General features: G+C 52.4%; 2 protein-coding genes across 3 annotated transcripts; both read left to right on the forward strand.

Moving 5' to 3' along the window:
* The first annotated feature begins 3,239 nt into the window (after window positions 1-3,239).
* LOC130540099 (G-protein coupled receptor 151) lies at window positions 3,240-6,484 on the forward strand. The gene is given in 7 exon segments (XM_057059001.1): window positions 3,240-5,137; window positions 5,140-5,492; window positions 5,494-5,527; window positions 5,530-5,753; window positions 5,756-5,926; window positions 5,928-5,999; window positions 6,002-6,484. Coding segments are annotated over 7 exon segments (1,173 nt in total). The 5' UTR covers window positions 3,240-5,058; the 3' UTR covers window positions 6,242-6,484.
* Window positions 6,485-11,029: 4,545 nt separating this feature from the next.
* mavs (mitochondrial antiviral signaling protein) lies at window positions 11,030-15,610 on the forward strand. Of its 2 annotated transcripts, none has more exons than XM_057058259.1 (5): window positions 11,030-11,120; window positions 12,571-12,693; window positions 12,770-12,944; window positions 13,069-13,742; window positions 13,933-15,610. In XM_057058259.1, the coding sequence occupies exons 2-5, from the start codon at window positions 12,571-12,573 to the stop codon at window positions 14,614-14,616; spliced, it is 1,656 nt and encodes a 551-aa protein (XP_056914239.1). In that variant the 5' UTR covers window positions 11,030-11,120; the 3' UTR covers window positions 14,617-15,610. The 2 variants fall into 2 exon arrangements, with proteins under 2 accessions (XP_056914239.1, XP_056914240.1); XM_057058260.1 differs by lacking the exon at window positions 11,030-11,120 and adding an exon at window positions 11,162-12,410.
* The last annotated feature ends 174 nt before the right edge of the window (window positions 15,611-15,784 follow it).

Here is a 15,784-nt window from a genome sequence, read left to right on the forward strand (position 1 = left end):
GAGGCGCCCTGGGCCAGTGACCCGTCCATTTCCTTCCGGGCCTCCTCAGTAAACAGAGGGAGCCCAGTGGTGGAGGGGGGGAGATGATGGAGGGGGGGGATGGTGGAGGGGGAGATGATGGTGGGGGGGGTGATTGTGGGGGGGTGATGGGGGGGGGGGGGGTCCACCAGCAGAGGACGGCGCTCATTCCCATTCCCTGGTGGGATTAGGCTGCTGACGGGACCGTGCACAATGACCCGTTCAGAGGCAACTGTGGCCCCCAGGAGCCTGTTTGAACAGGGATCAATTATCAATCAGTGCATGGACGAGGACGGAGCTGCTCCCATCCTGTTGACAGATCAACTCTCCGATCCTCCCAACGAATGCAGGCGGACAAACGCCTTTGGCTTTGACACTGAGATTCAGATTAGAGTCCAGCTCAGCAGGTGGGGGCGGCGCCCCCGCCTCACCTCCCTCCTGCCCTCAGCTCAGCAGCACCAGGCTCCGGCCTGGACACCAACACGTCCCCCACGCTGACGTGGAGACTTTTGCTCCTCAAACGTCCCATCAAACACATCTTAGTGCATAACTGACGGTGATGAGCTTCAGGATCCTGGTCCTGGGTGTGAGGAGCAGGATGATGGAGGCCAGGTGGACTCATGTCGGGGGTGAGGAACCCGGAGCAGCCTGGGGTGCACAGATGTTGGCACACACCACTGTTTCTCTTCCAGAACCACAAAGGTCAGCAGGTCAGTTTAGAGGGCAGGTTGAAGGTTAGAGAGGAGCTCAGAGAGCAAACAGGTCCTGCTAATCCTCAGCCTCCAGAGCTGGAGTCCACCGTGACGCCTCGCAATCCTCAGACGCGCCTGCACGGGCACGACTGGCGGGTCGACCCAAGGTCAAAGGAACAGGGCCGCTGGGGACGGATTAGGGGACACGACTGTAGATGTTTCATTTCTCCTGAATCAAAGATCAGAAACAAGCAGAACACGTACAGAAGCTCCGTCATGGGTGTTTCTGAATGATGCTCAGGAGGCTCTGAAGGAGAACATGAGCAAGAAAAACCTCCAGCAGCAGCTGGAAGGAAACCAGCAACTCCACCAGAGAGCTGGAGGAAATGGAGAGAGGTTGAGGAGGGAGCTGTCTGCTGAGACTGAGAAGCTCAAAAAAGAGCTCTCAGACAGGGAGGAGGCTTTGAAGAAGGAGCTCTGTGAGAAAGAGAAAGTCTTCCTGAAGACCCACCAGGATCTCTCAGAGCTTTGGGAGGCAGAGCTGAAGAGTGGACCGAGAGAGAGAGAGAGAGAGCTGGAGGAGATGCTCCAGAACATGGAGAAACAAAAAGTGGAAGAGCTCCAGGTACGTTGGTTCTTCAGGCACCTCTGAGAAGCTTCACCTTTAAAAATGAAATTTAAAACAAATCTTTGTCTTTTAACAGCTGACCACAGGAGATGTGGAGAAGGAAAAGAGGAGGATTTGGAGGGTGTGGAAGATGTGGAGACGTCTAAATAAAAGGCTCCTCATCATCCCTGATCGCTCCTCTGCTGCCACCATCTCCTCTGCTGAGGCTCAGATGTTGGAGTCTCCACACACACTCAGCAGGAACAAAGGTGTCTTCATCTTTGCTTCTCTTCTCATTCATCCCTCTTTCATCTGTGCTCCACATAAAATGGGCACTACAGCGTGAGCGGTCTCGCTCAAGTCACTGTCACATTTTTAAAGGTTTTATTTATTTTTATTTTTTGGTTTGCGTACATTCAGAGCTGAAAGAGGTGATAAAACCACCTGGAAACATCATTTGAAGGTTTACGTCAGGATGACATCCACTCGCTCTTTTATTTCACCCTTGATTCAGCTTCAGATTTCAAACATTGTCACGTTGTGTTCTACTAAACTTCATCTGTGATGAAACCCTTTCAGGCTCCGGTCTACGACTAGTAAACTAGTAAACTAGTAAACTAGTAAACTAGTCTACGACTAGAACATATTCTAAAAAAGCAGTCTGCATTAATGTCCCACTCAAGTCAAGTGTTTTTTCTTGATGGTTGAGCTTCAGAATAAACATTTTGGGACCCAAAACAAACATATTATCTAAAATCTCATGTTTGTTATACAGTATGTTTAAATTTTCATATATGTTACTGAAATCACGAAATCACGCGTTGCTTTTTTTGGTTCGTCTCATGTGAGCTGGAGTTTGTCTCCCTCTAGTGGCCACAATATCCAACGTCATATTTCATTGGAAAGTCGGTCTCTGCTTCCATCTAGTGGCTGTTTGAGGTACTTGACTTGCGTAAAATAAATTATTTCTGCCACTGTGAGCGTTCTTCAAACGAAACTACTTGATTAGGCGATGGTAACCAATATATTTTCCTTATAATTTATAGTTTTTTTTGTTTTGTTTTTTTACATTTTTCACTTTGTCGATATTTATAACAACGTAAGACAAATGGAACATTTTGGCTTTTCCTTTGTCGGTCACAAGGTGGCGCTCTTTTCAAATTTATGATTTGTCGAACTGAAAACCCTCTGTAAAAAGCCCTGGGGTAGCGCGATAATACTATCATCTGCGCCGTCCCACTGCGTTTCTCTCACTTCTCCTATAACTCACACAGCTGTGCACAGACTCGTTGCTCATTATTTATGCCACATTGATTTATCTGTTAAATTATGCTTGCTGTGACTAACAATGTAAAAATAAGGCTTGCGCGTTTAACTGTTGTTTCGAATGTCAATTGCAGACTGGTGCCCGGTTGCTACAGTAGTGTAGTATTTCGGCGGTGGCATTTCCATCCCTGACGGCACCATTACGAGCCCTCGGTGTCCATGTGATGCTCAGTCATGACAGCTGACAGCAGGGGGCCTCAGCAGGGGGCAGCTCTGAGGAAACATCCATCAGAATAAAAAGAGCAACAACTCAGTCAAGTCATTAAGAACAACATGGTTCTGCTCACAGAATCCTCCATGCGCGTTTTCACCTCCATCACTTGTTTTAATATGATGGAGGTGGCATTTGAGAAACGCCGAGCTGCCAACCAGCCCCCTCGCAAGCTCACTGTTAAAAAATAAATCGTGACATTAATTATTTGCTGTCAGCAGGCGGGAGTCTGCCCTTTTGCTAAAGGGAGTCGTTTATCCTGTTGCACGACGCCCGACTCAGGAGATCAGCCTCCCTCAGCGACGCCATCGCAGATTTTATTCTGTCAAGCAGAAAAATGTAAACGTGTTGAAGAGGAGGAATTCATCTTGTGTCAGTAGCAGCTCCGCTGTCACCTCCATCCACAGGTTGTCGTGGTAACGGCCCGCGACCATCGGCGCCTTTTGATGGTGGCCGGGGCCGTGACATCAGCAGCTCATTTCTAATCGCTCCTCCACTGGGGAACAACGGCAGTGAGGTCGTGTGACCTCAGCGGAGAAGGAAACGCTTCACCTTTGATCTGATGTGGAGCTTTAAAAGCTTTTCTGCATCAAAGGATGTCGGGCAGGAAGGTGGCTCCTCACAGACCCTGTGGTTGAAAACCTACTTCCCCTTTGTCTGCAGTCTGGATCTTCTCCGGGGAACATTACTGGGACTCATTCAGACTCAGCGCTCGTGGCTTTTGTGCACATTTTCCACCACTGTCAAGTCTTTGCTGAAGCCTGCGGGACGGCAGAGATCCAGCCTGAGCTAAAATAAGGGGAAGAAAGCAGGAATGTGAAAGGAAAGACAAGTTGGGACTAACGGGGACACGCTGAGGACCCGCGTGCGTGAGGTCGAGCAGGACCATGGATCCGGCGGACGGCTGAAGTGGGTCGAATCCCAAAGAACCCGAAAGAGCCTCCGCAACGTGTTGGTGGTCTGGAATAAAGATCCCGCGTTGACAGGAACAGGCAGGTCGTCGTGACCTCTAAACGTGCGCGACACAAAAACACGTGCACGCCTCGACATGACGGTCCTCCACACGGGCACTGAAGCTGACGCTCATGTTCTCTGTTGAAGCATCTTAACGTGAAGGTTCCTTTGTCCCCTGTAGAACCTCTCTTATATGGAGGGACTATTTGGGACGGTGTGATTGAGTGTGTGGCCATGTTGGTCCCAGCGGAGGTCTCCTGGGGGGGGGGGGGCTCCAGCCTTGTGTTTAGCCCTGATTCTAACAAACGCTGCCTCATCCATGAAACCATCGATCCAAAGGCTCCGAGATTCTTCCTTCACCTTCTGCAGTGAGGATTGAAGCTGCTCTGGTTTGATCCGGAGCTCTGGAGCCTCTCTGGATCCTTCTCGCACGCCTTGATGATGCCTCACATCTTCTCAACCCCATACTGTGATGGTGGCTCTGGTCTCCTAGCAACCATGCCTCTTCTCAGAGGTGACAGCATTTGAGTGGGCACCCTCACCTCTCCACACGAGCACCATCTCGCACCCTCCCTCCCTTCATCATCCGGATCCTGTTTCACGTCACGTAAACGCACCTCAGACGGCACCGGGGCCCCTTTGGAGCCTCCTTCAGGAGCCTGAAGCAACTTCCGCTTCTGTTCTGATGGTGGCACGTGCACTCTGAAGCTCTCAGTGCGTGTTCAACAAAGAAATGCACATAAAATATCACCGAGTGATCAGCGGGTTAGTGGGATTTGGTGACATCTAGAGGTGAGAGGGCGAACTGCAAGAGCCGGTATCTGTTCCGCAGCGGAGCCGTGCGCGGACACAAGAGAGCGTGCACGTTTGCTCGACGCTTCACTCAAGTGTTGCCTTTGTTAAAGTCGCGTGTCCGCCCCGAGCCGAGCGGCGGATATCTGGAGCACCGTGATTCCTCCGAGCTCGCGGAGGGAAACCGCGTCACGCCGCGCGCAACATCCAGGAGCCGCGCGGCTGAAATGACGTGAGCGGCTGACGACGTGAAACGGCAGCGCTTGAAATACCCGCCCTGAGCGCCCGCGCAGCCACTCGCGGGTGCGACCAGGACCCAGAGCAGCCGTGCCTGCCCCCCCTCCCGCACCGCTGGCAGAGCTGCTTCGTTCGGGAAGTGAAACGCTCCCAAAATCAATAGAAACATTTAAAAGCCGATCAATAACCGGGAGTTTCCCACTCGGAGGCGTCGGAACCTGATGGCAGTGATGGATAATAATGACCGACCTGCCAACATTTCCTTTTTTGATTTCGTCGGAGGACTCCAGCTTCTCCACGGGGCGACACCCGGACGGTGGTGCCCGTCATCCTGATCGGGATCAGCGTGTCCGGGGCGCTTGGGAATTTGCTCGTTCTGCTGATTCTGGCGCGTGATTTTAATGCTGGGAAGGGCTCCGAGGTCAAAGCCCTGCTCGCCTCCCTGGCGTCCACGGACCTGGCCATCCTGTTGCTGTGCGCCCCCGTGCGCGCCCTCACCTACTACAAACAGACGTGGACTTTGGGCGCGTTTGTCTGCAGCACCACAGACTGGTTCCAGCACTCCTGCGTGGTGGCTAAAACTCTGATCCTGGCGGCCACCACCAGAGCCAAACACACCGCGGGTCCCCGCACCGCCCGCGGGCCACTCTCCTCCCCGCCCGACGTGGATCCACGGAGCCCTGGCGTTCATCGGGTGGTGTCGATGCTGCTCCCCACCCCCCAGATGCTCTTCGCTACCCTGGCGCAGCGCGGAGGCGCCACCGTCTGCGTCTCGCAGGTGCCAGAGTGCGCGTCTGACTTCATAGCGTGTTCTGGCAAGGTCTACCCCACTGCGGCCTTCGCGGTGCCGGTCCTCGCCACGCTGGGCTACTACACCCAGGCGCTGCACTCCGCCGTGAACCGCGCGCCCCTCCCCAGCGGCAGCAGGGCAAGGTCACCCTGGTTCTGCTGTGCCTGAGCGCCGCCCTCGGACTCATGTTGCTGCCGGAGTGGGGCACGTTCGTCTGGATCCGGCTCGGACACAACAAGCCCCCCGTTGGTCTGGTCATCTTCGCGCAGGTCCTCCTTTACGCGTGCAGCTCGCTGTCCCCCCGTGATCCTCATGACGATGTACGACGACGTGCGCCAGGGACTGGTGCGGGTCTGGGTCATCGGCACCTGCAGAGGCGCGCAACACACGCGCAGGGCAACAAGTGTCCAAAGGCGGAGGGGAACGCGGCGGAGGCCGGGACCGGGGCCCGGGGCCGGGGCCGGGCCGGGGCCCGGGGCCGGGGACAAACGCGGTCCCCGGAACCGGACAAGACGATCCCCGATGTGGAGCACTTTTGGACGGGCCGCAGGAACACGCAGGTCGAGGAGGAGCAGGACCCCATTCCGTGGGAGAAGGAGGAGAAAATGTTGTGAACCCGATGTGAGCGCGTCTGTGGTTTTAGCAGAATTTCAGATCCGGCTCCCGGGACCCGCTCCAGACCCCCGCTGACCCCCCAGTGGTCCGTTTGCTGTTGTCAGCTTCTTTAGGTGCAGAACTCTCCTTGATGTTCCAGGGTAATCGGTGTTCATAGCTGTTGAGTCCAGAACCTGGAGTGGACCTCCTGACCTGTGATTGTGTACGTGTGACGTGAACAATAAAACCTCCTCTGCTATTAAGCTGCGCTGCTCATTTCTAATCCTAGAAAGACTTTAATCACAGATCAAATTTCATTCCATTTAATTCAGCCCAAACAAAAATCATTTCCAGATATTAAAGTGAGGAATAATCCAGCTCGGAGCGTTTTACTCAGCCCTGGAATGTTGCTGGGAGCTGCTCTTCACCAGGACACGGCCGGTCCTCATGGACCAGCTTCAGCTTCAGTTTAATCAGGAGGAACCCAAAGTTCTGCAGGACTGGTTAAACTCACACGAGGAGAATAAAGGAGGTGAAGGAGGTGAAGGAGTCAAGAGGGTTGCAGACCTGTGAGGGTTTGGACAGAGGCCCAATCTCTGAAGGTCCTCCTCCTCCCCCTCCTCTCCTCTCCTCTCCTCTCCTCTCCTCTCCTCTCCCTCCTCTCCTCTCCTCTCATCTCCTCCTCCCCTCTCCTCCCCTCCTCCTCCCCTCTCCTCCCCCCCCCTCCTCCCCGCTTCCCCTCCCCCGTCCTCTCCTCTCCTCCCCTCTCCTCTCCTCTTCTCCCCTCTCCTCTCCTCTCCTCTCTCTCCTCTCCTCTCTCTCCTCTCCTCCTCTCATCTCCTCCTCCCCTCTCCTCCCCTCTCCCCTCTCCGTCTCCTCTCCTCCCTCTCCTCTCCTCCTCTCCGTCTCCTCCACCCTCTCCCCCTCCCCCTCCTCTCCTCTCCTCTCCTCTCCTCCCCTCTGTCCCCTCTCCCCCCCGCTCCTCTCCTCTCCTCGCCTCTCCTCTCTCCCCTCGTCCTCTCCTCTCCTCCCCTCTCCTCTCCTCTACTCTCCTCCCCTCTCCTCCTCCCCTCCCCCTCCCCTCCCCCCCCCCCCCCCACCTGTGTTGAGGTGCTGCAGCACTTTGACATTTTATTGTGTGAATCACCTGAAGGTTCCAGGTTGGGAGGAGCCTCTCATCACTTATTCACTGCCAAGGCTCAGCTGGTTGGACTTTTCAGAGTTCTCCATTATGAGAGGAGCATACTCCCCCACTCCCCTCCCCCCTCCCTCTCTCCCCCACCCCCTCTCTCCCCCCCCCTCCTCCCTCTCTCCTCTCTCTCCCCCCTCCCTCTCTCACTCTCTCTCATTTCCGTCCTCCTTCTCTCCCGTCCCTCTCTCTCTCCCCCCTCTCTCCCCTCCCTCCCTCTCTCCCCTCTCTCCTCCCTCTCTCTCTCTCCCCTCATCGCCCATCCTCGCCCTTCTCCTCTCCCTCGTCTGCCTCCTCTACTCTCTCCTCTCTTTCCTGTCCTCTCTTCTCCTCCCTCTCTCCTCTCTCTCGTCCCTCTCTCCGGCCCCGCTCTCCTCCCCCCCCTCCCTCTCTTCCCTCCCCCTCTCTGTCCCCTCCCTCCCTCTCTCCCTCTCTCCCCCCTTCTCGTCCCTCCTCTCCTCTCCCTCACCCCTCTTCCCTCCCCTCTCGGCTCTCCCCCCCTCCTCTCCTCCCTCTCTCTCTCTCTCTTTTCTTCTCTTTACCCTCCCCTCTCTCTCCCTGCGGAAAAGGTCTCCTCCCCTCTTCTCCCTCCCTCTCTCTCTGACTTGCCCCGCTCTCCCTCCCTCCCCCTTCCCTCTCTCCCTCTCCTCTCCCCTCGGCTTTGCCCTCCCTCCCCGGCCTCTTCCCTCCCACTCTCTCTCTCGCCCCCCCTCTCTCTCCCTCTCACTCGAGGGTCCCCTCTCTCCTCTCTCTGTCCCCTCCCCTCTCTCTCCTTTCCTCCCTCTCTACCACCCTCTCTCCCTGCCCCGATCCCCCTCCCTCCCTCTTTCCTCCCTCCCTCTCTCCCTCCCACCCCCTCCCTCCCTCTCTTTCCTCCCTCTCTCTCTCTTTTCAAATCAACAACATTTGATGCTCACCCTCATATTTAAGCACCATTGGGCTCCTGCTGGTGATGTAACCTTTCCACCACATTAGAAATGTCAGCTGATAAAGCCGAGTCAGGTCGGTCACGACCGTCCGATCCTGACGGTTGGAGACCTGCTGTCACATGACCTGACAGTCACTGGTGCAGCTTTATGAGCCCAGTTCAGTTGGAACTCCTCTCTGGAGGCTCTTTGACCACTCGGGTCTGTCTGTAACCTCCAGGAAAACACCTCCAGCGGCAGAACGGTCGATTTCAGCCGCACGCCAGTCCGATTAGGTCTGCAGCGTCCGATGGAGCTCGGCTCAGCCCACGACTCCTCGTTACACCACAACAGGAACCAACACAAACTGAGAGGATCTGGCAGGAGGGGGCGACGTGACAGGTGAGACGAATGAAGGTGAGGAAGAGCCCAGAACCATTAGGCACGGCACCACAGACCAGCTGATCCCCCCGCTCCGTCCAACCCCACATCTGCATGTCGGTCCCTGATGGAGACAGGCAGCATTTCTGAAGAAGAGCCAGTTTTTGGCCTCCTGTGAGCTGGTCAGATGTAAATTCACTAACATACACACCGTTCCCAACATTCTGGGCGCTCACACACACTTCTGTCCAATCGAACAGCAGCCAACAGTCACATGACCATTTTAATGAGCATGAATCCTTTCCTTAATATAGTATCAATCGGTCCCTGAGTGTGGACGTGACGCCGGGAGGCTCGGTACCATATCTAGGCTGAGAAGGCCAAACAGGAGCCGACCTTTGACCCCCATGGTGTGTGTTAATGCACTTACAGCTGAGGCGCTCCGTACGTTCCTCCTATAGAAATGCACCTGCCAACAGGCATCTTTAACAATGTGGCCACAGTTTGAGCTGATGTTCCCCTGTTAGCTCACAGATGCTGCTGTTAGCTCACAGATGCTGCTGTTAGCTCACAGATGCTGCTGTTAGCTCACAGATGCTGCTGTTAGCTCACAGATGCTGCTGTTAGCTCACAGATGCTGCTGTTAGCTTTGCTCCATTTGGCCGAGCAAACACAAATCCTGCAGAGACACTCCGCTGCCTTCAGGGGTAACAGTGTATCCCATTAACGGGGAGGAGGAGGGAGGAGGAGGAGGGGGAGGAGGAGGAGGAGGGGAGGAGGAGGGAGGAGGAGGAGGGGAGGAGGGAGGAGGAGGGACGGAGGGGAGGAGGAGGAGGGACAGAGGAGGGAGGAGGGAGGAGGGGAGGAGGGAGGAGGAGGAGGAGGAGGAGGAGGAGGGACAGAGGAGGGAGGAGGGAGGAGGGGAGGAGGGAGGAGGAGTAGGGGAGGAGGAGGAGGGACGGAGGAGGGAGGTGGGAGGAGGAAGGAGGAGGAGGGGAGATGTAGGAGGAGGAGGAGGGAGGAGGGGGGAGGAGGAGGAGGGAGGAGGTCCAGCTGGCCCCATTTGCATGGTTAATAGCAGAATAATGCAGTGATCAGTGGAACCCTGGTTAACGCGACTCTTCCTCTCCAGTAAAAATGGCAACTTTCCTCTACGAGGGTGGAAACGTTTGCGTTGCCCCACCTGAGAATCTCCACAGCGCTCTGTGGATTAAAGCCCCCCCCCCCCCCCCCACTCAGCTGGGACGGCCGCCGGCGCCTCGGGCCTGGTTGTCTTTGTGTCTCGCTGAGGACGTTCTGTTCTGCTCCGTTTGTGAAAGGTTGGACTCAAGATGCACAGAGTTGAAGTCATGTGACCACATAATGCCCCCAAAACGTTGTTTGTGGTATCACGTGAATGGAAGAGGCACTCTGCACTTCTTCCTGTGCGTTTCTCATGCAGAATATTTGCAGTAAAGAATTTTAGCATTTTTAAGTTTCCAGATCTGGAAAATAATGAAGCCGTTTTTTGGCTGTTGTCCTTTCAGGGACGCGGGCTCGATCATCACACGTCAGAATTAGGAATTCACTCATATTTGTCGGTTCTGAATCAATTGCTTGAGATGGAGGCTTGGTGTGGGTAAATGGCGCCACCTTCTGTCTCTGAAGGAGCAGTTCATGTTAATCACACGTTATATCGCGTTTATAACAGCAGAGCTTTGAAAATAACAGTAAAGTGCTGCTCATCTCGGAACCAGACTAAATGGAGCCATCTGAAAATGTAATTATTTGTGATTTCAACTGATAATACGCACCAGTCATACTTACATCAATAATTTCCTGCATAATCACCAGTCTTCAGTACAGATTATCTTTGTTGGTTAATATACATTTGAGATCTTTGAGTCTCTGTGTCTTATTTTTGTGGTGATGTAGTTCCATCGCCGTCGAACCGTATTCCTTTATGAACTAAAATGCAGGGTAGCAGGGTATTTAAAAAAAAAAAAAAGATGTCACCTGAGTATAAACTGGTTTATGTAAATTTGCTTTATTAAGCTAATAGACCTATTCAGATGCATATCCACCAGTCTGTCACTTTTTCGTGTATAAATAGTACAGTTTGTTCCCTCCTTGGCCTGCTTGCCTGTCCATGTGAACGGATTAGGATCAGGGATTAACAGACAGATGCAAAACCAGAAATGAGGATCTAATTCTGATGCCATCACAGCGGAGGAAATGTCACAGTTCGGGTCAAGATTAAGCAAGATTTACCCGCCAGGACCGTTCCCATTGGTCTACTGTGGTGACTGACGGCTCTCTGGTCCAATGAGAATCGAGAAGGAGGTTCCGGTCCAGCCCCCGTGCAGATGTGTTTGTGTGTGTGAAGACAGCGGAAGTTTGTGTGTTAGAGGGAGTCACGAAGCTGCACGGTTCGGACCGGCCAAGGTGAGTCGCACCTGGGCCATAAATCAGCCCAAATCACGCAGAAACGCAACAAACGCATGAAATCTTCTCTGTTCTCGTCTGTCGGTGTCGGGACGCCGCGACCGCACTTTGTAGCTTGTGTCGCGCGTGTCCGAGATTGGGCGCAACTTTCAGCTGCTGCTTGTTTGCGGAACATATTTAGCTTTTATTTAAGATATAACGTGCATGTTGCCTCTTCTGTCGCCATTAGTCACTCGTTTTCTTAGATTACGCATCAAAAACGTCCTTGCAGTTTTTACTTGGTTTTGCGTGTCACCATTTCATTTATTCATATATACTTATTTCACTTTATTTGCCCTCGTAATGTTTTTGCTAATACCCACGAATTATTTGCTGCTTTTACCAATGAAAGTATTTCCTTACTGTCCGTGGACTCTTCCAGTTTATTGCAGACTTTCTGTAACAGAGAATAAGCATCTTTAATGTGTTTAAAACATTTTGGGAGCATTTTAAGAACAAAGAAAGGACAGTTGTGGGCTGTCAGCTTGGAGGTCATTCATTGGGATATTCGCCCTTGTTCCAAGGTCTTTTTTTCACCACCTTTCTTCTCCTGTTAATCAGCAATCCTTCATCTCTGAACTCTTACGGACATGTTTGAAAATGCACACAGACTCGACCTTTTACTGGCTCCAGGTAAAAGCAGCCGTGTTTCTGGTCGAAGCAACGAGGAAGACTTTGCTCTTTTGTTACTGCTCAACATTTGTGAGCCCCAACCAGGCCGCTAACTTTGCTGCTTGCATTCCGATTAATATGTCGTTCTGTGTGACGGGGGCCTTGATGAAGACCTTTTCCTGGCGGAACCTGACAGCAGATGACTTGAGTTGGGTGTTTAGGTACAAACATTGTGAAGGTTTTATGATGTAGCCAACACAGAACAGGAGATTTTACGCGTTCGCGTGCACGGCTCAGGGCTGCAGAATTCCCTGTGAGGATCTCTGAGGATCTCTGAGGATCTGGCAAAGTGGAAGGAGTCCTTTAACACACCAGGAAGGGAGACGGTGAGGCCGGACGGACGGGGTGCCGAAATCAGGAAGATCAGGAAAGTCAGGAAAATCAAACACAAGAAGGAAAGACAAAAACTGACAAATGACTATAAACCAGTGGAATTGTAAGAGGCTTCTGTCTTTCTCTATGCTTCTCCACAACAACAACTGGAGTTCCCCCAGGTCACTTTCGGTTTCAGGAAATCAACCCTTTTATGTGCTCTTATCACAGCAGTTATAAAGCTGAGGGTGCTTCCTGTCTGTCCAGGTGAGGACAGAGGTCAGCATGGGTTCACACTGGTTTAAAAGTTATCATGCTTCAGTAGCTTCATTATTTTGTTGTTCTTTTTACATTATTCCTGTCATTTAAAATGAAAAGAATGTGATTATTGAAATAACTACAGCAGAACGTATTGTTCTAATCATAGATGACATTCGCCAGCGATAAACTGTACAAAGGATACTTGCGGAGGAATATGCCGACCATCGTGTCCAAGGTGAAAGTGAGAGAAATAGTTCCGCACCTGCCATGCCTGACTGACCACGACAGGGTAGGATTCACTCAATCATCATCATCTGTGTTGTACAGTTGTAATTATTACTGAAAGTCATCCTATCCAACTGTAGGAGAACATAGAAGCAAAGCGGGAGACGTATGGGAACTTTGACAGCATGGTGCTGCTCCTGGACTGTCTAAAGAGGAGAGAAAACTGGCCGGAGGAGTTCATCACAGCGCTGGAGGAGTGTAACCATTCAGCCATAGCGGCCGAAATTAGAAACGAATACAACGCTCTGAAAGGCAGTAAGTCAGACGCGCGTTTCAATGGCAGCCAGTCCCACTGGTTTAAACGAAGCTATTCCTCCCAAAGCTGTGGTCATTTGCTTATCAAACAGATTATAATGTGATGTTATCGGCTTTGACCTAGATTCCAACCCCGGCTCTCCTGCAGCCACTGTCACGAGGGCACACGTCCATCCGGCGCCATCTGCCGTTCATCTGCCCATCCCAGAGAGTGGTGGAAACAGTGATGCTGCGCCCCCTCTGCCAGGTGAGACCTCAGCTCCTCCACAGGCAGCAGTGCAGGCCCCGCCCCCTCAGCAGGTCCCTCAGCAGGTCCCTCAGCAGGTCCCTCAGCAGCCACAGCCTCCTGAGACCTCAGCGCTCCCAGCTTGTCCCCCACCTCAGCTTGAAGCGGCGCCTGTTCCATCAACACCTCCAGCCTCACCTGAAACCCAGCGAGCAGCGAGCAGGAGCGCACCACCTCTGACGGAGGTCACTTCTCATCAGGAGCCTGTGGAAAACTCTGAAACCGACGATAGAGCTGTGATCCCAGAACACCTGAGCACAGGAGATGCTCCTCAGCCTTCCAGCCCTGTTGAGCAGTCTCAAACAGACGCTCAGTCTGAGGGGGGAGACGTCCGGTCCACAACACCCACAGCAGAGGTCGTGCCACCGACGAGCCCCCCCGCCGCTCCGGTAGACTCAAACACCACCTACGGATCCACGCTGTCTGTGAAAACTCCCGAGAAAGCTCCAGTCCAGGACTCCAACCCTCCTATCCTGCAGGACGAGGAGACCCCTGCACCTGCCTGCACACAGGTGGGCGCTAATACTGGCGATGCTTGTTAATTAAACTGCTCACAGCTTTTAACTGAAGCATGATTAATAGTTACTGAAGGGATTATAGACGTGTTGTAATAAAGGGGCTCCTATCTTCTACTCAGTGATTTATATGAATGTGTATTTAGGCCAAATTCAACTATTCCTGCCTTCGTCTGGTCTCCTGCAGGAGGAGGAGCGCAGCTCTCAGACAGGAGCTGCTCCTCTGCCTGGTGCTGCAGCGATGGAGGACGAGTCTCTGACGCTGTGTCTCAGTCAGCCTGGTGAACTCATCAGCGTCCAGCCACAGCTCCCCGGTAGCCCGGCTCTAGCCACACCCATCTCACCTGTGGAGCCCTACTCAGGTAACAGCACCCGACTGGAGATGAGCAGTGTTGCTGAGGACCTGGCCCCCACCCCTGAGAGCTCTGCTGTCACCTCCTCAATGCTGCCATGCCAGGAGAACGGCATGGTTGTGAACCATAATCAACCCGAGGAAAACCACTACGACTCCCCCAGTGAGAGCCTGCAAATGCAGGAGGTTCGGGAAAACCTGCTGCGAATACGCGAGGAGCCCTCAATCCTCAACCTGGACGGCCACGACTCAACACCCCGAGGTCAACTCACCCGTGATGAAGCAGCATCAGAAATGATCTCTGGCGCTGCTGCAGAGGCTGCACCTGCGAACCCCCCCCCTGTGAGTGAGAGCGAGCAGCCCCCCGAGCCGGCACCAGCGGAGAGTTCAGCGCCGGCCCTGCAGGAGTCGGAGAAGACGACGTCCTCCAGGTTCCTCACAAGTCATACTAAGTACTTTGCTACTGCGGCAGGTGTGGGAGCCTGTGCGCTGCTGTTGGCGTGGAAGTTTAAGAACTAAGCAAGTTTAATAGCTTTAGAATGAGATCAGATTAGGCTTTGGGGTTTTAAAAAGAGGATCTTCGGGGTTAGGGTGCCTTATTGTAGCCACTGGCCGGGGATAGCGTGAGGCAGCCGCCTAATTATTACCTTTAGCCACGGTGGCAGACCTTTGATCATGTCATTAATTCCACGCCTGATTTTGATGTGGACGGTGTGTTATTGGCGTTATACCCTTTTTAACTGGCTACTGAGCAGGTTATCTTTACCCTCAACAACTAGTGATCCAGGTGAACCAGTGCTGGGTGACGATGACGATGTTTTATATCCTGAACGCTCCTTTCAACACAACACTGTAAAGATGAGTGCACCAAAGACCGACCCAGTAAGGATGAGAACGGAGAACTACCCATCTATTTATTTGTACATAGGTTACACACTTAAATATATATTTTACTTTCTATATTAGACATGTGTCAGAAATACTCCAAAGCAAAAGATGTTATACTTAAAGATGAATCATTCTATCAGCGTTCTGGGTCTGATTTGCTCCCATACAGAATAACATTGTGGTATCTTTGAATTGAATCCCTGTTCAGAGGTGGAGCAAAGAGACGTTGATAGAAGTGGAAACGGCTCCGAGCTATGTAAGCGGGTGGGAGCTGTGTGTTCCCTCCATCCTCCATGTGTCAACACAAATATTTTATGGGAGCCTTTATTTTTTCATGTAATACTGTTATTTATACAGGTATTGCACTTTCAGCCCTGTGGTGAGCTGTTCCGTAATCACATTATGAGGCCATGCAAATGTCCATTTTAGCCTCCTTTTTCCTGAAATTTCACATTTGTCTGAACGATTTGCACATAAGGAGCGTTGTCCAGGTATGAAAATACTTTGGAGAGTCCATCAATTGTCAATGTCAAACACGCAGTGTTGGTGTAATCTTAATTCTTTGCTTTTGTCTTAAACTATGCGGATAAAAATATCAATAAATCTGAAAATGCTGAAACAGAAATGTGCATGTCAATTAATGGATTACTTGGAAAGGGACAAACGCTGTGACATCCAAATTGCACATTTCAGATGAATGTTTTCAGTATGAGGATCTTCCTGCTTTAACGATCAGAGGGATCGAAGAGACTCTGACAATTTCAAGGATCTTTCATGGATCAGCACAAAGATCTGGGAT

This window comes from Takifugu flavidus, chromosome 16, assembly GCF_003711565.1.
Source record: "Takifugu flavidus isolate HTHZ2018 chromosome 16, ASM371156v2, whole genome shotgun sequence".
Taxonomy (NCBI): Eukaryota; Metazoa; Chordata; class Actinopteri; order Tetraodontiformes; family Tetraodontidae; genus Takifugu; species Takifugu flavidus.

Excerpts from the sequence above, each read along its gene's own strand:
- mavs (XM_057058259.1), top strand. The coding sequence starts at position 12,571 with ATGACATTCGCCAGCGATAAACTGTACAAAGGATACTTGCGGAGGAAT. Across the intron at positions 12,945-13,068 it reads ATACAACGCTCTGAAAGGCA|ATTCCAACCCCGGCTCTCCT; the intron begins GTAAGTCAGACG and ends GCTTTGACCTAG. Across the intron at positions 13,743-13,932 it reads CTGCACCTGCCTGCACACAG|GAGGAGGAGCGCAGCTCTCA; the intron begins GTGGGCGCTAAT and ends GGTCTCCTGCAG.